This window comes from Ascidia mentula, chromosome 8 (genome assembly GCF_947561715.1).
Source record: "Ascidia mentula chromosome 8, kaAscMent1.1, whole genome shotgun sequence".
NCBI lineage: Eukaryota > Metazoa > Chordata > Ascidiacea > Phlebobranchia > Ascidiidae > Ascidia > Ascidia mentula.
The window spans coordinates 13817182-13838791 of record NC_138573.1 but is presented as its reverse complement, the minus strand read 5'-3'; the positions used below and the strand labels follow the sequence as shown (position 1 = coordinate 13838791).

The following is a 21610-nucleotide window of genomic DNA, read 5'->3' as shown; positions in this document are numbered from 1 at the left end:
AAGACGTACGACATACAGCAAAAAGTTCTCGGAACCGCCTTTCCCCAAGCTGCAGCGGATTTATGCATGAAATACACGCAAAATTCCGAGGCCACAGCGGTGTTAGACCTTGGAGCAGGTGATTAAAGTTTTGTTGGATTTGGTGCATTTTTTGTTGTCTGTTATTGTTTTAAAATACCTTCTTCTGAGCGTCTGTTTTTGAAAATGGGAAAACGTAGGCAGATCTACATTTAAAATTCTGTTTAAAAATTTAAAATACCACAATTTTCATGTTTGTGTTGTGGTTTCATGGTGACATTAACGTTTTGGTTTCACACAGGCACTGGAAATGTAAGTTTATGCCTAAGAGAGAAGAACTTCATTGGGAAGATTGATGTGTTGGATGCCAACATTGAAATGCTGTATGCCGCGTTCAAAAAGAAACTTGAATTCCGGTTTGTACTCAGGGCATAAAGTGCCGCAAAATGCAGCAGAAGGCTTTTGTGTCTGGAAAATCGCTGTCAGAAAATTGCAATTTTTTAAGACACTAAACTTACAAATCTATGTTTTTTGGTGCTACAATTGCTGTCCGTCGCAAATTTCTGTTTGATGCTAGCCTATGTTATGCAATCATTATAACTTTGGGGTTGACAGCTTAAAGGTCTGAATGAAATAGCTATAAGAGCAACTATTTCCTTTTGGTGACCCGCTGTGTCAGCCAATAAGACCACTATTAGCCAATTACGAATCCTTGTTTTGTACATTAAAGATAGGTGGATATTCGTCCTATAGCCTTCGGCGCAATAATCTTTTCTGATGGAAAATTTCTTTATATTATCCATTGTCTGTTTCGGGAAACTATTTTATTTTATTTTTTTTCGGGAAACAAGCATGCTTGCTGCAAACTGCCAAGATTCTAGCTTCCAAGGTTTATTTTAGTTCAAGGGTTTTTCTTATGTGTAGGCCTACATTAACAACAGATTTCACACAATCACATCAAGTTGAATTATAATGTTTTTCTGGGTATCCTGCATGATTTCCCCTTATTCATACAGTATAACAATTATTAGGACAGATTATGTACATTTCTTTGCAAATTGTCATGATGCACCATGTCATTTCATGACATCAAAACTATTTTCCTAATTTTTACCTTCCAGCATAACACTTTTCTGGAATATTTACTATAGTGCCATAGTCTTATTTCATACAAACATACCCATTGTATTATAGGGTCTTCTACCACTATTTATGGTGATATGTTTCATGTTTAGAAGATCCTTTGAAGTTTTGTGATGTCATTATGCAAAATTAAGTTAGTAATTTTAGGGAATTTCCCTTGCGAGAGACACAGTTAAACTTCAGTTTTTTAGGCTTAATTTTTAAAATAATTCGCAGTCTTCAACGTTATTTGACATATAACAATAACAACACAGAGTAATATGATATTAGGCCTGAATTATGCTCGGTGAAAATGTTGTCAATGCATTCTAAATTTATCAAAAAAAAATGATGATCAAATATTTTATGATCAACAATCCATCCATAAGAAGATAAGGCTTCGAGCAATTTTTTGCGTATCCTTCGCCTGTAGTTGCGTGAATATCTTCAAATCCGCCAACCACCTCGTGAACAGCATGTATTTGACAAAACGCCCTGTGTGCAAAATGCACCTTGCAGTCTCTCACTCCAGTCAAGCCACGGACTGTACTGTGGCAACACGCATGTTTTCCTAGGCCTAGTTGTGACCACGCCCCATGTTTCCTGAAATTCAATACTGGAACACTAGAGGGAAAGGATGCAGGCGGAACTAAGCCTTCCTGCAGAGTTCAAAAGAAGCTGCTGACAAAACAAAAAAAAAAGAAAAAATATTTCCTTATATTATCCACTGTCTGTTTCGGGAAACTATATTTTTTTTTATTTTTTTTTTTCGGGAAACCAATTACACCATTTAATTTGTTTAGAAACATCGTGCGCCACATAGTGGATGACGAAGGCAACCTTCCATTTCGTGACAATTCTTACCACGCGGTTTTGGGCATTTCTTGTTTTTTCGCTAACAACTTTCCAACAACTTGCTTGAAGGTAACCCAACGTTTCTCTTGCAGTCTTTATTGCTTTGCTATCAACGTAGCAACATTGTGGCAATATTTTGATCAATAAGGACGCAAAAATGTTTGACGCAATCTATGCTCAAGAAACATTCCTCAACATACTTTTACCGGCACGCGTATAACGTAGTGAAAAAAAACTGCATTTGTTTGTTCGATTTACGAAATAATATTACTTCTCCATGCATTTCAGGGCATCATAAAAGCACTAAAACCTGGTGGGATTCTGATTTTCAGTTTAAGGAATGGCGACAAAAACGAGTACGCCGATAGACTTAAATCTGAGGTTGACGCATTAGAAAGCCAAGGCAAGCTCGTACAAGTGGAATGTAAAGAAGTACAAACCTATAAGCAGTTTACTGAGTGGTCTTCCATGTTTTATGTTTACAAACGTTTGTAAATTTTGTTAAGTGCGGCTTGCACCATATAACATCATAATCTACCACGTATATATGCATTCCTATTATTACTCTATATCTGAAATGATGTTTTCTTCTATTAATATTTGTTGTTGTGGTGTATTATATGGCGATGGCTAATATGAACATAACAAAGCCTCAACGAACACGTGCAAAACGTACAATGCAGACAAGTTAAAAAAAAATGAATAAAGAGTATTTCGTGCTTTTTGTGAACTGTTTAACAAACGTGCGTTCTGTATAAAGTAGGTGTTCTCAAACCTTATAGGCTCGCGACACAACTGGATCCTCTATAGTTCGTTTGCGTCATACCAGACTTTTAAGCCATTTCAAAATTTAAAAGCAAACAACAGGCGGCCCTGGTTAGGTGAACAAATTCGGGGCTGTTTTTGAATCCGAACGTTGTTTGTTCTTAATTAGTGTCATGGAGGAAAAACGATTTGTAGCCTGTAACATTTTGATTGCACTGGTAGCCTGTAACGTTTTATATAAAAAAAAAATCGCGGTACACCTAAACCTGCTTCACGGCACACGGTTTGAGAAACCCTGGTTTGAAGGAATTATACATGGTCTCGGAACGGAATGGCACAAATAAATCCAGCTTTGAATGTCATTTATTAATTCTTTTACTTTTATACAAACACGGATTTAATGATATATATACAATTCTTTGAATAACGATGAAACGAGTCAAAAAATAAGATAGAAGACACATATTCGATGCAGTATATACACTATAAATTGTATCTTTACATTAACATATCATTGGCCAAAATTATGTGTTGTCCTTGTATGTAGAAGAGATGAAATAGAACATGTACGAGTTTCATGCGATTAAACTCAATAAAGCAGTCCAATTGGTTTCTTTTCTTTGACCCTAAAAATATTCAGATATTGTGGTTTGCCATAAAGATTTATTTACAAATTAATGATTGTTTCCTGTGGTCGTTTTGTTCAAGATAATATTCCACCCGGCAAGCCAGGGTAAATTAATCCTTTTTCTCCTCGTAATTTTCACTGTCATCCAACAATAACGACACTTTCTTTTCCTCTGGCACATGAGGTCGCAGTTTCGGCAGAGAGTAGAGCAGATGAAAGTGAAAGGAACGAAATCTTTCATTCATTTTTGGCGACCAAGATATGTTCCTGTTTATCTTTAATTTGAAAATACATCATTTTAAGATAATATTTCCTCGAAATTCCAAGTGCTTGTACCTCGACAGCTCTTTGAATCATTCGAAAAGTGTCGTCGATTGATGCTTGTTGATCGATGTAGCGTCTCATGCCAGGAACCACAATAAAAATGATCTTTGAACCAGATTCAATCATTGCCTTGAATCCCTAAAACATTTCTTGCAAGTATTATGCCAGATATTTGCATGTTTTGGAAAAACGGTTGTTACTTATTAAAGAAGATGCAATTGTTGCCAAAAAACGTATACCTGCTGTAGTTCAAACACCTTCCAGTGGTCTTTTACGTAATCTGCAGTAAGCAAAATCACAACACGGTGGCAAGTGTCCATAACTGTTATTAAATTCTCAGCACGGTCTGCAATAATTCAGAAGGTTTTCATTATCATGTCAAAGATAGGAAAGAGGTTTTGCTTGGAACTCACTCAAGTTGCCACCATCAAAATGTTCATCGTACACGCTGCATTTCAGTGTCTCTAGATGGATACGCGTGGTTGCACACAGATCACGTGCTTGCTGTTGCGCGAATGTGTCTTGTTCGGTGTTGAAATAGTAAGAAAGGAAGACAGTGTATGTCTTATCATCTGCAACAAAACTCCTGCACTTCAGCATCACGTTGTATTTATTAAACCAAACTTTATACCACTAGTTATATAGTAAAGGGTTTCGATGCAGTTTAATTACGTATTCCGGAATTTCAAATATAAATCCCCTCGAAGCACTTTTTTGTCTTACGGGAAACATTTCATTTTTACCACGCATTACACTGCTAAGTTCTTAGTTAAACGTTTGGTATGGTGCTAAGGTTAGTTATGTGAGTTCGCAACTGCTTTAGTTTGCCGTAAGTTGAGAATTAGTGTTTTTTATCTTACTGTGGCTACACAGGAAAGAATTTGAGAAACTTATGGATTTGTATATTTTGTTTACGCAAAACAGATAATTTAATAACAACAAACACTACCTCTCACCTGACTCATAAGGTCCGCACCACATCTTCCAATATACCTTCAGGTAAAATCGAAATACAAACAGGACAGCAATAATTATGACCAAAAACAATGCAATTCCGACCCCTAATTCAATAAGCAGAAGACTTCGTTCCACTTTTGGTGCATCATCCAATTTTACCCTAACTGTTACTGTATAAAGCGATTTAAACTTCATTCTGTATTCTCCAAGATCTTCCTTTTGTATGTTTCTGTATCCAAAAATATTTTCAAGAGGTTTTACGTGTGACTTTAAATGCACGAGACGGAAGTTTAAGTTTTGTAGTATGTACAAATAACGCTCGGTAACTGTTAGATTGTTGAATGTTAGATTATATCTGACCACCACAGCACACTGTATGCACTCTAACGAGACAGCACAGTTTTTTAGTTCATTTTTCTTTGATGGAATCTATTTCCCCATTCTTTAGCGTAAGTTTGCATGGAGAAATTATTTGCAAATTCTATATTTAGAAGTTCCTTTGACTCACATTAAATAAAGTAGCGATTTGACGATTAGGGGAGTACTTCCTTTCTGATTGGTTGGGTGGCATTGGCTCTTTTGGGGTCCTGGAGTACTCCTACATAATGTAAAACCATGTATAACGAATAAGGTTTTGTGGAAAAAATAACACTACTATTTTATCATGTATAGCTACAGTGTTATTTGCAAAAGGTAAAAGGTAATGTGTTTTGCGCACAGAAAATAAATCAAAAATTTACCCGAAATACATTTGTTTCTAACCTTGGCGAGCTTGATTTTTATTTGATTACTTGTGACACGTAAATATTGCTTGAAATTAAGATAGGGAGTTTGTGTTTGTGTAACCGAGAAAAAGCGACTTACAGACAACGATGTAAGGAGTTCTTTGGATTTCTAGGTACCGTGTTTTTGCCGAGTTGATTATAACATTTAAATGCGCCAGCAGGACGAACCTGAATAAAGCAGCGGCAAATGTTGTTCCTATAATTATTAGTTGCACAAAACCACATGCACAATCACTATAAAACACATAACTACAAACCGCACAGGAGACAATTGGCGTTAGCGGTTGTGTAAGCTTTGCGCATAGAAGTTTGCTCTTTTTCCAGGCATATATGCTTCAGATGTTGATGTAAATTTGAAAATTTTGCTTTAAAACAAATAACCTTTTCCCAAGTGAAGAGAACATCGTCTTCTCGACCCAACCCCATGTCAACCACGCACTCTATGCTGATATTTTGGCCAAGTTTTTCCACTAGGTAAGTGGATTTCTGACATTTTAGACTTGGAGGTGAAAGAGAGTTTTTCTCTAGAAAAATAAAAATTGGTTATGATCACGACGTATTTTATTATTCCGAAACCAGGTTTTTATGCCTCAACGAAGATATGCCAACAGATTACCTTTTACACAGATGGGAACGTGTCTGACGTACTGTGTCCTTCCTTTGTACACCACAGCGCAAGTGTAAATTCCGGGATGCTCAAATCTCACTGAATCGATTGACAGTTCCTCTGCGCTCTGGCAATCAAACGCACAAGATACGCTGACTACGCTATCACAATTTACACAATTCGTTTTCGTTGCTACCCCCCACTTCCACATTCCTCACTTTGTAAACACCGGTGTATATGTTTTGATTGCAATACAATTAAAGATTAAAAAGTTAAAGATTTTAATTAAAATAATGTATCTAATGAATCTTGGTCCTAAAGCGATGCTAGATTTACTCAATTTGAATTTCACCTCTGCTTGTTGTTTGCGAACCTCAACCCCGAGAGGAAGATTTGATTGACAATTATAAAGCCAAATGATGGGTAAATTCATTGATTGCAATTCAGGTCGCTCTGTGGCTTCAACTGGAATTTAAAAAATATTAAGTTACGAAACAAATAAACAAATTTTTCATGGTGTAAAGAAAGAAAAAAAGTGTTTACCAAAGCATTTCAAAGCTGTTGGTTCACGTTCAACCACATAAATCGGTCCAGGGGAAATTAATTCCAAAGATTCATTGCAAGAAGTGTAGGGCAGTGGTCGGACATCAAAAGACACGCTTCTCTCTACGCATTTGGCACTTCCATTCTAATCCAACAAGCGATTCATGAAGTTCATATGAAAATGGTATTATGAAATGGTGGCAAACCGAAAATATAAATTGATTGTGTGCTGGAGATAATACCTGTGTTTGAAGTAAAAATTTCTGCGTTTTGTTGAATTCAAGGTCTGGAGTGATGAAGGACCGACTTTCACTTGTCCAGTCAAAAGTTTCGTTGAACAACAGAGAGTTGTTTGACCAAATTTGGCACGACATGATCTGTTTTTGAAGATTTAGTGGGTTATCAATAAACAATGACACACACATAAATATACAATAACTATACAGCACGAATGAACACAAAGCTTTGAAACTTGAAATTTTGAATTGCCGCTCTGTTTGTTGTTTATGGATTAACAGCGGGTAATTTTTCGCCTGTATTGTGGCAAAGTTTGTGTTGGACAAACAAAACCTAAATTTTATTGTGGGTTGCGCTGAAAACTCATTTGTTTGTTCTCCACGTTCTTACACAACGATTCATGTTCCATATGCCATATAACCTTACTGTTTCGTCTTCGTAGTTGTAGTCGTATTGACTATCATTTGATGCATCAATGCAATTAACAAGCTGTGGCCAACCGTCAAATGCCGATATCACTTGATCGTCCGTTCTTGTGCACTTGATTCGTTTATCTTAAAGATATACGGTTACATAAAGATACAGGAAAATTTGCTTGAATAACAACAAATTTGTTGGCCTCTTGTCAGTATGCTATGGGAATTTTACCCATACGAGTTTGATTGGGAAAACGTAGCGTGATTATCATGATATAAAGTCGGTTATAATCGTTTCCAAGTCATCAAACTGTAATGAAGTCATAAATAACAAAAATGTATGAAAGTCGTTACATTTGTCAATGTTTCAAAAAATAGATGTACATTTTTGTAATTCTTACCATCTTCAACCTTTGCTGTCGACCATACTGGTAGAGACAACACAAGTACAGCTAGACAAATCATGCTGTTACCTAAACTCTACAAATCCGGCAAAAACTTGTTTCTAGTCCTGTTTGCAAACTGTTAACGCACTCATCCCTAACAAAATGTTATTACGACTCACTAGATATTTATGGTGCTGACTCTTTTGAAGGCGAATTCGCTTATGTATTTCAAAACATGATTAGGTTATTAATCTGATCAAGATCTCGAAGATTGCATAGTTTGATATAGAAATTCATCCAAAGCCACGAATTCACCTTGTGACGCCCCAACAACTTAAAAAAACACGCACTGGAGTGTCGCGGCGCACCAAATACAAAACTCTGCCCAAACGGGACTATAAAAACCCGTCTTCCCTTTTCTTTCTTTTATAGATATACCATGAGTATCGCGTGCGTTTGTGACTTACTTTCATTTTCCACAAGAGAAAAAATCGTTGTTAATGGTCATTTGTTAGACATATGTGTATATGGTTAGCCACAGTATATCCTATAACGCACTGCATAAACAACATTAGCAAGGTAATGATTGTCCTGACAGCAACGAATGCTTTGGTTATCCTAAGGAATTGTCAATTTACCACCATTTCGGTCATTTCAAGCAAAAAGAGTATTTTTAATTTCCAACGAATGTTCATACAATCGCCGCTTTCTGGCTGCAATCACAAATCAGCACTGCCAGCATCTGCACTACGCAAACTGACAGGCATTTGTCGTCATGTTATATTGTAAGCTTAATGTTACAACGTAACAAAATTCCAGTCACATATTTGCTGACTGGGTTTTTGACAGGTTGGAATTTCCTCGATCGGGTGAAGAGTCTGCGGGAAATTTGATCCCGCCGTTTTCCACAACATCTTCTTTTTCTGGCAGGCCTATATACAAATATTTACATATATATATATATATGATATGTACTTGTATTCTTATTTAGTTTTAGCTTATTGTTATTATAATCAACGAGGCCACTTTGGTTGCACATAATAGGAGAAGCGCCAGTAAATGAACTCGACCACAAGCCGAAGAGTGACAGGTGCGGGTTATTTTGACGCCAGTACATCGTGATTTCAAGCTTTCCCAAATCTTCTCTGACGATCCAACCTTGCGCTGATCTGAGTGCTTCCTTTTCGCGGTCACTTCTTTTACGTGACATGACAGCCATAACTACCCCGGGCTGTCATTTTGTTTTTGTAGAAAGGACTACATTACATATGGCATACTTTCAGTGGATGTCGCAGAAAAACTTTGTGCGCGATGAGGGACTTATCGGTTTATGAAATGTAGGGAACTATAACCAGCTGAAAGAATTGCGGCGTCTCCAAAACTGTGATTAAATTCTCAGCATGATCTTCGAAAATTCAGCAGGATTTTTAGGAAAGAGTTTTTCCCTGCCACCATCAAAGCGCTCATCGTAATCGCTGCATTTCAATGTATCTAGATGGATACGCGTGGTTGCACACAGATCACGTGCTTGCTGTAGAGCGAACGCATCTTGTTCGGTGTCAGAATAGTAAAAAAGAAAGACAGTGTCCAAGAATTGCTGAGTTATCGTTTAATTTAAGGTCTGGTGTGGTGATGGGCGGGATTTCGATCGTCGAGTCAAAGTTTCGTTTACCACCAAAGAATTGCTTGACCATATTCGGCGCGATACGTTCTGCTGTTAAAGATACAACGCGTAAAGCACGAGTGAAAACGAAGGAATTTGAAACTTGGATGTTTGCATTTCTTTAATCGCCCGATCTCGTGCAGTTTATGTGTGGTTTATCATGAAGTTATACGGTTACATCAAGATGCGAGAAATTATATTTGGGCAGATGCAAAGTAACAAATTATTTGTTGATCTCTTTCAATACAATGGTATATACCTCTAAAAATTTCTTGTTAATTAAAAGAAATCTATTTTGAGACGTATCTTGTTTCAGTTTCTGCTTTTTATTGTAATTCTGCTGTATAGGATACGAAGCCAACATCCCGTGTACATTACAGATAAAACGCTGCTGATTGACTTCCTACAGAACAAAGCGTGACAGGTTCGGTTATTTTGCGCTCGTGTTTCAGCGGGTTTGTGTCCTAATAAGACGTGCTTCAGATTCCTTAGCTGTTTATTGGTTCATGGTCTTGTGTCGCCCATTCTCTCATGCCATAAAAAAAGTAAAGAGAGAAAAAATGGCCGTTGCGATTGAAATACTTCCGTTTCAATGCAAACAATGATCACCATTTTTCTACTTATACCCCCTCCCCAGAATACCCTTGTGGTACACCAGCTTTAAATTGGTTCCGTTAGCATGGAGTCGTACTTTCTGGTACCAACTGCCAAGTCATTTAATTACCTCATGGGAAAGTTTCATGCGTCTGAAAAACACATTACATTATAGCATAACGTTACAGTTTCTACGTCTACTCGTTTGATAAACAAAAAATTGAGGCAAATCTTCCTAATATGTTTGGTAATATGCTTGATAAACTAGTCTGAGGGACATAACAAAGAGTTCATATTTGTTAAAGTGAGAAAAGTAAGCTTGTTTTTGTTTATACTACTGACATTCTGACAGAATCCAAAACTGTTTTTCGCCAAAAGCGTTCTGCATCATAGACCACAATTTGACAAGAAGGTTTTGTTGATACATACGTGTCTGTTCTGTGTTCAAAACACAACACGTCTGATAAAGAAACCATTTTTTTGGACGGTTAATACACACGAATAACCTGCTGTAAATCCCAAATTTTCCATCAGAATGACGTGTTCTGTTGTGGTTTACGTCACATTCAACCGCGTGCCAAAATACATTCCGCCCCCTTTATTTTATCAAAAGCCCTGTATCTGACAAGAGTGATGAAAAACCTGGGATTTGTACCGATTTTAATAACTTCACCAGCAGTAGCTTCTTGATATACATATAAATATTTTAAGAAAATTATTGGGGGCGGAAAGTATGTTGGTGACACCCCGAGCAAGCATGTAAAACCGCGCATGTGTAGAGTCATTCTGATGGCAAACCTAAGATTTACGAAGAAACATGTTTTGCTTTCATTTCGATCTACCTAATAGATACATTCCCGCCGATATCTTGTATTCATGATTAGTATGCATCTTGTCTTTCATTTAATTTTATCTCAACGTCGATTTTAACCAAAGCAAATATTAAAGTCCAATTGCGTGCGTAAACGTTGAAGGCGCTGCTTAGTGTGTTTAGTCTTGAAGTGTTTCTCCGCGTCGCAGTATACAGTGCAAAACCATACCCATTCACACTTAAAAACGAAAAAACATCCTCTGCCAATGCAAAAATTCTTTAAATTGCAGGCCCAAATTTTATCTCCACAGATTGAGGTTCTTAATGTTTACTCTGTGCATTTTTGCCTTAAACCTCCATAAAATAATAAATCGCATTGTTCTAAAACACCAATCAGGCAATCGGTAAGGTTGTTTATTGATCAGACATAATCAGCACACATTTGTTCCAATCGTTTTCTCTGTTCAAAAGCACTTGATACGCTTTTTTATCTTGTCAGTCTCGCACCTGCCACATAGTATTTGCATTATTTTTTAATGGTTATTGTTAATGCAACTGCCAAACAAGGTGTGGGCACAGGATCAGGGATATTAATGTGCCTTCCTCGTATAAATGTATTTGATTTCAGCGGCATAATAAAATCCACTCTGGCAAAAAAACTAAGAAAGTGCAATTAATTAAAACACAACTGAAACAAACTTAAATAACTTACAGTGCAATAGTGTCAACAATAATGAACTGTGTATGTAAGCTGAACTTACTCGAACTTGTCGTAAAAAGGTTTTCCGTAGGGAGGAAACGGAATGGAGAACTAAACAAAAGTTAAAAAAAGTCTCAAACCATTTTTTAATTTTACTGCAATCCTTTTTACGGGACATCATTTTTTCAAAAAAATTTACGCCATTGTATTTTTAATGGGAATTTAAGCATCTCCTTAACACATAGTTACCTCCAAGTTTAACAAATGTCCCCACCGCACATCTGCGAAACAAACAAAAGAACGTTGTAATGTAAACTGGATGTTTAAGCAGTTTGGCACTGTACCAAATGCGAACATTTTGCATTAATTTTCACCGCAACATTTTTACCAATATACCATGAAATATACTTTGATCTTACCGGAATTCCTTTTCGGACACTTTGAAAACGCGGCCGTAACAAAAAGCAAACATAAAGCAGCAAAAATCAAAGCTTTTGCCATCATAAAAGTAGGCTGTTTATAGTCTTGCAGGATACGACTTTTCACTACCCCGTTCTGAACGCTTTAAGGAATGACACCCCAGTTCGTCATTTAAATACCCGTGTGTAGAGCATTTTGCGGAACAATAACATCGGTTGGTGGGTGTCTGTATCGGCCTTTATGACGTAAGTGCGTATTGCTTGACCCCGAAAAAGGGCAGTCGCCGCGGTTCTCATAATATGTACGTAATCTCTTCCGCTTGTGTAGCAGCCTGTTCAAAGTCTGTTTCGTCACTTGAAGCTGCCTGTGGGAAGAAAGGCTTCTTGTTAACGTTTCCAATACATGTGATTTGCTGTTCACAGATTGTGAACACACTAGAATATAGTTTGCGCGCATATATATGAAAGTCAAGTAATGAGGCAATGCATAATTAATTAAATTTTGATGCATTTTGATGGTCTAGTTTTTATTGCCGAAAGACAAATTAGGCCCGACAACGTCCTTCCAATCGCCGATGGCTGAATATGTTTCCTGTTCTTAACTCGAACCACATTAGTTTGACAAATTGGGTATTGGAATTTTTTTTACCGAATCTTTTATTCAAATCTCACTTAATATTGTATGGAAGAAAAGCGAAGAACAAGTTTTGAAGCAAAGAACGAAAATGCATAATCACACACTTACCATGTCATATAGTTTTCGCTATAAGAGATTGTGGACTTAACCTATGACGGGGAAATTGCTATCGGTCTGAGTCTATGAAAGTCGATTAATTTTACTTAAATGTACTGCAAAGTTTTTGTTAAAAGCAGATATTCTGTTGAATTTGACCACTCCATGGCGCATACTTTCGCGAATAAAATATTGCTTTCCCTTTGCTGGAAATGTTGTATGCTCCTAACGAATATTCTTATAAGGCACGACGAAAATGTAGTTATTGCAAGGAGCAAGAACACAGCTTCAAAGGTGAAACGTTTTCGGGCAATTTGCAGGAAATTGCAATGAGGCAGTTTTTCAACTTGTATTCCTCGCTTGCTTTCTGATTAAGGAAACAGCATTGAACTGCCGATGGTACGCAGTGGCATTTTTAACATCGCTGGTAATGCTTGAATTGGTGTTTACCTTTTGATTCTTTCGTGTCACGAATGTAAGTATTTCGATAGTTCTCACGTCAAAAATCATACGTTTTAGGGCGTGTTGCTGGAAATTGCGATCTTGCGGTGAAACGTTACTGCCTCCTTTATTTCAGGTGCAATACAAGGAAGTATTAAGGCCTTTTATTCTACCGTGTTACAGATTAAATTGCTTTAAAATTTCTCAGCGGCCGAACTGAGACGATTCTCAATACATCTAGCCACAGTTCTCACATATTTTTGGGTCGAGTTGGTGTCAGTCCAAATGCGAAGGCGATAAAACAAGAAAGTTTATTGATTACTTACTATGTTGGGTTTGAATTGATTACAAAATTACCAGACCATTAAGTAAAATCATGAATATGTAGATTATGTAAAGTTTTTTACGATTCACGAATCACGACCATAGCAAAAGTCCCAAAAAAGCAAATTAACTTGGACATGACTGTGGTTTGAAATCTGACCTCACTAGCCCTGTTTACATGAAATGGTTTGCGAACGAGCTTGCGGCATCGAGCCGTTAAGAACTAACATACCATAACGAGCGAGCTTCGGGGCTCAATTTACATGAGCGCGCGAAATTCGGTTCTCGCAAAATGGATATGGCGGCAACAGATAGTTTATTGGAAGTTAGGGCTCTACTTTTACTTCATAATTACCAAAAACGGTGCAAACGAAGAAAGGCTTTGCTGTTGTTACATGTCAATGCGTTGCTTTCTCACAAAAAGACTTGAACGGCCGTGGCGATTACAGAGGTGAGATATTGGTGGTATTTATGGGCCAAGCTTTATGCTTACTGGAATACTGTGCTTCGCTTTGCATTCATAGTTTTGTATCTTGGTTAAGTTAAATGATATTTTCGTTTGTTTTTGGTCAGGACAATGGTGGAATGTTATAGTTCCCGGTTTTAATGATTCCCAGTGGTTGACCCATTACAGATTGAGTAAAGAATGCTTTGGGTGTTTGTGTGAAGAAGTGTGGGAGTCAGGACTTTTCTTTCTTCAACACTTATTAGCAACTGGTGTATTGCTTCGTTGGTCCAAATTACTGGACTTTTTCGCAATATTTTTGTCATTTTTTATGAAATAAATATTAATACCAAGCACACAAATTAAAACCTCAGAAAAAATATCTTCGAAAAACATCAACAAGCAAACCTAACCTAACTTGATTTTGCCGCCAAATTTTTCGAACAGCTGGTTCGCGAAAAGAAGCTAGTTGGGCGAACTAGCTTCCGAACCCACCCCTATTAAGCTAGTTCGCCGAAACCGCTTCCGAACTAGCTTGGGCTGTGATGCGTAACGCTTTTTCTGATAATGGCGGGAAGCGGGTAGGAAGCGTGCCGCGAACCCGCTTTAGACGTCCATGTAAACAGGGCTATTGTAAACTGTACCCTTACGTTAAACTCACAAACGAAAACAGCTTTTAGTCAGTTGGATATATACTACTTATAAATGCTGCAGGGTTAGTAAACATACAATAAAAACATACAATATAGATACGTTCTGTAGAATATAATCAGTTATCACGTGAACAAGAATCAACATTTTGTGTCAAAAATATTCCGTTTGCTCAGTAACAACGGGCCGGTTTTTGGTTCTATTTAAATCTATGCGAGTAAAACTTGCATTGAGTGACGTTACAATGGCGCGGTTGTCGAGTTATTTTGGGGGAAATACGTTTGCCGCGAATTCACCAGGATTTGTGACGTTCCCAGCAGGCAAATATCGCCCCACTATGTACGTTCCACCACCACTGGCCGCCTTGATTCCGGCTCCAAACTCGGTGGACGATTTCCAGACAAGTTGAGTAAAATGACCTGCACAAAAGAGAAATTGTAATCGAACAATTGAGTTCACACGTGATATTCATAATCAAATTGTATAAATCCTCTTCGACACGACATAAATAAATCAAACACGTAGGTCTATGCAAGTCAACGTTACGTATACCTTTCAAGCATATTGAAATAACTGCAGTACTGTAAGGTTATAAATCAGGATTTGCCTCATCAGAAGCATGAACTTACCTGTGTTACCACGGAAACCAGGGTTTTGGAAGTCGTAGTTCTGGATTTCGTCATACCACTTCGTCGCCGTTTCCTGTCCCGTCAGCGTGGCTGATGACCAGGCCAAGTTCTCACCAGCACCTTTCCGGTCGGTGCTATGCTCCAATTTGTCCTTGGCAGCAATCGTGTCAGCCCATCTGTAAAACAGTGGCTGTTAACTATCTTTTCATAGCCCTGTAGGAGCAATCAATTTGCCGTCGTATAACAGCTGATTAGCCACCATGAGGGGGTGCAAATTGTGGTGCGCAGCGGGGCCCATAAGAGTAAACCCCTGAATATTAGAGGGGGTGGTTGTTAGCTTTAAAAGAGAGAGATTTTCACTGGAATGGCTACGTTCCGAATCTCATATGATCTCCCCACAAACGACCATGCTATGACTTACCTCGCGACTAGCAAAATGTATGAAGACAGTGATAGCGCTGTCCTATTATTGCTATTGCCACTTCTAACTGTTATTGCTATCCCTTGTAAACACTGTATAGTATATAGCTTTAACCGACACAGATTCACATAACATTGCTGATGACCAAAAATAGTATTATATGTAAATTGATGACAATGTGTGGTGTGTGAAAACCCACTGTAAATTACATCAAAACTAACAACTTACCCCTGCGCATCCTCGCAAAGAGTTTGGCTTAGAGTCATCGGTGGAACTCCATGTTTTGCTCTGTAATCGTTTTGTGCAACCAACAAGGCCTGAGCAAAAGCCGCATCCACTTTAGGAGCAGTCGGTTGAGGAGCTGGTGCTGCTGGGGCAGGAGCCGGTGCCGGAGCTGGAGTTGGTGCTGGTGCCGCTGGTCCTGGCGCTGGTGCCGGTGTCGGGGCCGGTGCCGGTGCTGGAGCCGGTGCCGGAGCAGCTGGATCTGCTGCTAAAATGGTTGCTTGATCAACTTTTGCGGAACGTATTGCAAACGATTTTATAATGTGAGCAACCAAGCATCCAGCTTTGGATATGCATATGTTAATGTTGAATACACCTGCATTCCGTTTTAGGCAGTCGATCGAAACACGTCCTGTACGAACCAAAAAAGCGATTCACTTTTATTAAATTTAAGGCTAACCACTATCGTTTAAGCCGCGACGGGATGAGCAAGTGCAAAATTTATGCAATACATCCCGGTCAGATATGCCATGTGTCATGATAATCATCACATTACAAGGAAGAAACAACATTAAGGCCGTGACATGGTTTGCAGTCACGCGTGGTGGTTTTGTTTCGATTAATAGCTTCGGGTTGTTGTTACATGTGTAATGAGGCCCGTCTCCCGTTATTATATGCCAGTGTTTCGCTGGGTCGCACTTCTTTATAATTTTCAGCCGTATATTTGCCATTTCCAACCCTTTCCCGGTTTGGGCAATTGTGTTTAAGCATAATGTGGCGATCTGTAAGATATGGTTCGCTCAATGCTTGATGAAACTTACTAGTCTTGTCACTATTTGTCTTTTTCTTTCCACAGCAATTTCCCATTCTGCAACAGTTTTGGATTAGCTCCCGAAACGCACTTTTGTTAACTTGCAAAACATTCGCTGTAATATTGCGAAAATATTTCCTATTTCACTTTGTACTTGAAAATGTTTTTCTGGTGCGCTCTTATTTCGTGTGTTACTTTCTCAGATATCGCTCTTATATAGGAGCTTTGAACTGAGGTTAAATGCTGTGATATACAATGCACGTTTATACTACGAGCGTTTACTGTTTGGAGGCTATTTGGTAATTTCACAAAGTTTTTCAGCGTATGGTGGCGTGTTTTGGTTATACGAAAATCGATAGAGTGGAAACTAACAATTGGCAGCATTGACCAAGCGCCCGACCCGTATACCAAGAAAAAAAACTGATCCAAATTCCTGGCTAGGATGGTAAAAAAAACTAACGGCGTTGGTTGGGTGATTGGCAGCATTGGTCAAGCGCCCGACGCATAAACGAAAAAGAAAACCTGATCGGAAATCCAGGCTAGGACGGACATCCTGGTTTCGAATCCTAGTGCGGCCAGAACAAAAATAACTAAGTTTAGTTTGCAGAAACTGTGGAATTATCCTTTCTGCGTAAGTTTCTTTACAACACCTTGTTTTGTCTTCACGTGTTTCAACATCCAACTACGTTCCAAAATTAAATAGTTTATCACACTGAGAGGCACACAACTTTACTTCACTGGCAGCTACGCAATATCCTTCGCTCTCGAGGCGTTACGCCACTTCTGGTCAAGCGTCTGTTTACGTCAGTAGAGATAGCGACAACAATCTTTTACTGCTTGCCAACTATCAAACAGAACATGGTAAACCGCCACGGGGCAAGTGTTAACGAGTTGGCACGCAACGCTATATAGTGTGGCTGTAACGACCAAGCAGAACGAAACGGGCTTCTGGTACTTCAAGCAAATCGACCTCTATCTGAAGTAAAGTTATAACTATACCTACACACGTACTCCGAGGCTTAATAATCACCGGTAGGCGTGGTAATGGTAATTACTCCAGCAACAGTATCTGGCGTATTGAAATGGATCATAAGTTCGAAATGCAAAAAGAGTTTGAACTATATTTCTGTGTCACGATTTGTAAGTTCAGTATAAATCACACATGTTCCTGTGGTGCGACTCATTTTATATGACACAACATTCCACACAACAGTTTATTAGTAACCTTTACAGTAGGAGGATACAACTGCTGTTGGCTTATCGTTATTGTGTGATGTTGTTTACTTCCATGGATTACATGAATAAACAACATCCCAAAATTTTTTGGAATTTTTTTTTAGAGAACTAGCTTACTTCGGGGTTTAGTACATTGCAATGTGTAATAAATCGTCATTTTATGTCAACTGCGTTACAGCAGTTTCATTTGTAATCTGTTGATTTCGCCCACGCAACAAAACCCATAGAACCAAAACCACTGACTTTTAGGGGAAATATTTCGAAGCGAACAACGCCAGACGGAGTATATAAAAGTGCAGCGACGCGAATCGTCAGTTTTTTCACCAGATTGCAGCCGAAACCCGACCCTACACAGGGCTGTATACTTACGTTTGCTTGTGGCGTCCGGGGACTTGCGCAGTTTTGTGAAAAAGTTGCCCATGCTTAAACTTGAAGTAAACTTAACACTTAACACAACCAGCAACAGTGTGAAGATTTACCTAAATACTGGAAAAACATTGCAAATACATGTCACATTACATTCCTATGAAGCGCAACCGACTAAGAAGATTGCGTTTAAAACGGCTTGTCTGTAACTGGTATCATTTATGAAAGAATGTGATTTGTTAAAACATAACCAACAAGAAATATAGAATACTGAATATCACTCAACTAATACAGTGTTATAAGTACTTACACTACGAACTACTGATAATGCTACCTAACTGAAAAAGTTCCTCCACGCATTTCAGCGGGTTTAAGTAACGTATGGTAGAAATGTATTCATCTAAATCTAATTTAATCAAACTTCAGTGCGAATTTTGAAAGACAGATACAATCACAAATCTTTAAGCGCTGAGACGATGTTTGAGTAAACAACAGGAGATGTTCGGATCCCATTTACGATTTATATGCTCTGCGTCTATAAACCTTTCAAAAACCTCGCAACCCAAACGTATGAAGCCTGTACATACACCAGCTCGAGCAAAGGCAACTCTATTCTCAGGTACCACGCATAATGCTAACGCAGTCAGGTATAAACGAAGAAGAAGAAGAAGTTCTCTCGAGTTCCATCGAAAAAGTTACGAACTTGTTTGTCATAAATTCCAGGTACAGTTTAACCAATGTCGGCGTCCAGTCGCTTGGCCGGTGACATTTATCCTATTTTCGCAACACCTCGCAAAGCCGACCGACCGCATTCTAACGCATGCGATGGCGAAGATAGAGGCGAAATGCAACGCTTTTCAATTGTTTGTTTTGTGCACGCGCCATGCAGCCAACGAGGTAGCGTGAATAATTGAAGCCAGAAGTTGTTGTACAACGTCCTTTTACGTTTCGGATTATTATTTTGCGCAAAACATGACGGAATTTCTGGTGTTTGGCACGAGTGTCATTTGATTTGAGCTGCTGCTGGACCAACGTGGTTTGTATTTTTGTCAAGGTTCTTGATCAGTCGCAAAACATTTACATCTAATTTTGTTTGTAACATGATAGATGCAAGATGCTTGCTACGCCCCATATTGTTTCGGCAATAGCGCTTGTTATCATAAGGATTACGCATTAATAACGTCCATAATTTCGAGCGGAAATCGTTGCCATTTTTTGCAGTATTAGATTGGTTTGGTAATATTTAAAACAATATGTATACCAGGTTGCATGGACGAACAAAGCCATCATTGAATACAAAACACAACATGTACAGTATGCGGGGTAATAATTCCATTTCAACGAGCGGCATGTGGCGTTGCACAGAAAAAATCAACATGCATTTTACAGGCTTATTATCAGGGGGTCACAACAGCGCAACTCTCAATCCATATCAAAAAAACGTCATAATTGTTACGACAGATTAATGATAACTTTACTTTATGGCTTAACATTACCTTTCTTCGGAGGCGGAGCAAAAATATTTCCCATTCTTCAGCAGGCTTTTTTACAATATACCTAATGACCTGCGAACACAACATTGTGAACAAACAATGCACGCACTTTATACCGGTATTAATTAATTCGAAATGTAATACATATTCTCCACAATCTGTGTCGTAACGGTGCGTTAAAATACATTCTGCATTTTTAATACAAACATGTTCTCTTTCACACTTAACCTTCACAAAATCTTCCGTATTTAGTCTCTCAAGCCCTACCGTTCCACCTCTTATACCGCGACGGGGCTACGCGTCACTTACCGTTTAATACCCAACAACAACACTGAACCCAGCGTGCCTCACCACACCCTTCAAAGGTCATGCGAGCCAGTTGTTTCCAGTGAAGCGATATACACCTGATTTGGATCCTTGTTAAACTTTGGTTTGCTTCGTCGACCTGTACACGTTTTAATGTGACACATAAACGATTTAATCTGGTAAATACATTCAACTTGACCATGTTGGGCATTCGAAGTCTTTTGTTTCGCATTGTTTTTCGTATGAAGTAAAATTTGGAATAAGACGCAAATATGACAATAATTTCGTAACATGTTGTTGCAAGATGGGAAATGGCATTCCTTGAAAGGCTGGCAGCATTTCTTGTTACTTTTAATGGCCCAGCGTTAAACACAGGTGGTAGCTACTAATCTGCACTCGGTGAAGCTCCTACAATCAACTTCCACGGGACAATTTACTGCACCCGTCGTCACTCAGCTGCACCACGGTAAAGTTCCTGCCATGGCGCGAGGGGAAATCCCACTCAATGTCACTGGGTGCAGGCAGTAAGCACACTGTGTTTATATTGATTTGACATATCCTTGAAATGGTTTGTGTGAAGTTATGCTGTAATTTTCTTTGTTATTGTCTCATCTTCTTTGTGGACTTTGTCACAGCATCGGAGATATTTGCCTGCATCAGCATTGCCAATGTTTGAAATCAAGCATTTTTTACGGATGTAAGTGTTTTGCAATATAAGCTTATCTGATATAATGGGTACCATGACAGTGCGCAGCATTCTTTGAAAATTACCATTTAGAGGGTGCAGAACTGGAAGGTACGATGTTTCATAGATTTAAACAGATACACGCACTTTAAGTATGTTATACTTTTAAAAGGCCAATAACAAAACAAATATTACTATAACTTTTGATTAACATTACAAAAATAAGGGATGTTGCTGGGTGCAGACACTGCACTGTGGGAAGTATAGGGTGCAGTCACTCCACCGAGGGAAGCTGGGTAAAGACAATGCATTGAGGGAAGTTGGGTGCCGTCGCTGCACCGAGGGAAGTTGGGTGCTGTCTCTGCACCCAAGTAAACATCACCTCAAGCGTTTTATGTCCTGTGATATCTGGTTCTACGACAAGCAATAGTTTATTTATTCCACAACGAAATATACTTTTGGATCAAAATATCAAAGACTCATTGGTATAAACAGAAATTGCGAAAGGCATCGAAAGTGTTGGCCACTTGTCAACGGACTAAAATATTCTTGGTTATTCGGCGGTCTGATTTCATCTTCAAAAATGTGCGGATAAATTATCCAAAGCTTGTCACTGTTTCCTTAGGTCGTCGTTTTACGTTTACGTTTACATCTACACGCGATATGGAAACAAGAAAGGCATGAATACTGACTGACTGATTGGCACAACGCCACAAGTTACATAGAAGCACACAGTTTGAATAAAACAGACACGCAAACTATTTTTCTTTAGTACGGATGCAAAGGCAGAAATAGTTCAGTAAGGCTCGGAGCTTATACACATGCGCAATATATTGTGTAAAGAGCTCACCTTAACAAAGGAAATCAGCTTGGCGATCAAGCATCATTGAAGCGTATAGGAACTTTTTTGAAAAACTAATATGTCAGGCTACAAATTTTTTAACTGTCGTTAGCGTGCATGAAAACGGGCGAAAGTATTGACTTTCCTGTTTGTTTAAATATATTTCTCATGACAAG

The 21610-nt window shown here is 38.5% G+C and overlaps 3 protein-coding genes across 6 annotated transcripts; 1 reads left to right on the top strand and 2 right to left on the bottom strand.

The window, feature by feature from the left end:
- LOC145912344 (malonyl-[acyl-carrier protein] O-methyltransferase-like) lies at positions 1-2789 on the top strand. The gene is made up of 4 exons (XM_082999781.1): positions 1-118; positions 320-434; positions 1944-2064; positions 2284-2789. The coding sequence occupies exons 1-4, from the start codon at positions 67-69 to the stop codon at positions 2488-2490; spliced, it is 495 nt and encodes a 164-aa protein (XP_082855907.1). The 5' UTR covers positions 1-66; the 3' UTR covers positions 2491-2789.
- Positions 2790-3163: 374 nt separating this feature from the next.
- Positions 3164-6494, bottom strand: LOC145912028 (uncharacterized). Its single transcript, XM_082999455.1, has 10 exons — positions 6414-6494; positions 6071-6188; positions 5836-5978; positions 5534-5622; positions 5178-5267; positions 4669-4898; positions 4126-4284; positions 3952-4058; positions 3725-3850; positions 3164-3663 (listed from the first exon to the last, which is right to left on the bottom strand). Exons 1-10 carry the CDS (start codon positions 6492-6494, stop codon positions 3499-3501), a joined length of 1308 nt encoding a protein of 435 aa, XP_082855581.1. The 3' UTR covers positions 3164-3498.
- Positions 6495-12516: 6022 nt separating this feature from the next.
- On the bottom strand, positions 12517-19676 carry LOC145910928 (Golgi-associated plant pathogenesis-related protein 1-like). 4 transcript variants are annotated; one of them, XM_082998151.1, is made up of 4 exons: positions 19606-19676; positions 15703-15964; positions 15054-15229; positions 12517-14843 (listed from the first exon to the last, which is right to left on the bottom strand). In XM_082998151.1, exons 1-4 carry the CDS (start codon positions 19637-19639, stop codon positions 14686-14688), a joined length of 630 nt encoding a protein of 209 aa, XP_082854277.1. In that variant the 5' UTR covers positions 19640-19676; the 3' UTR covers positions 12517-14685. The 4 variants fall into 4 exon arrangements, with proteins under 4 accessions (XP_082854277.1, XP_082854278.1, XP_082854275.1 ...); XM_082998152.1 differs by having other exon boundaries at positions 15703-15961; XM_082998149.1 differs by lacking the exon at positions 19606-19676 and adding an exon at positions 18113-18232.
- Between the last annotated feature and the right edge of the window lie 1934 nt (positions 19677-21610).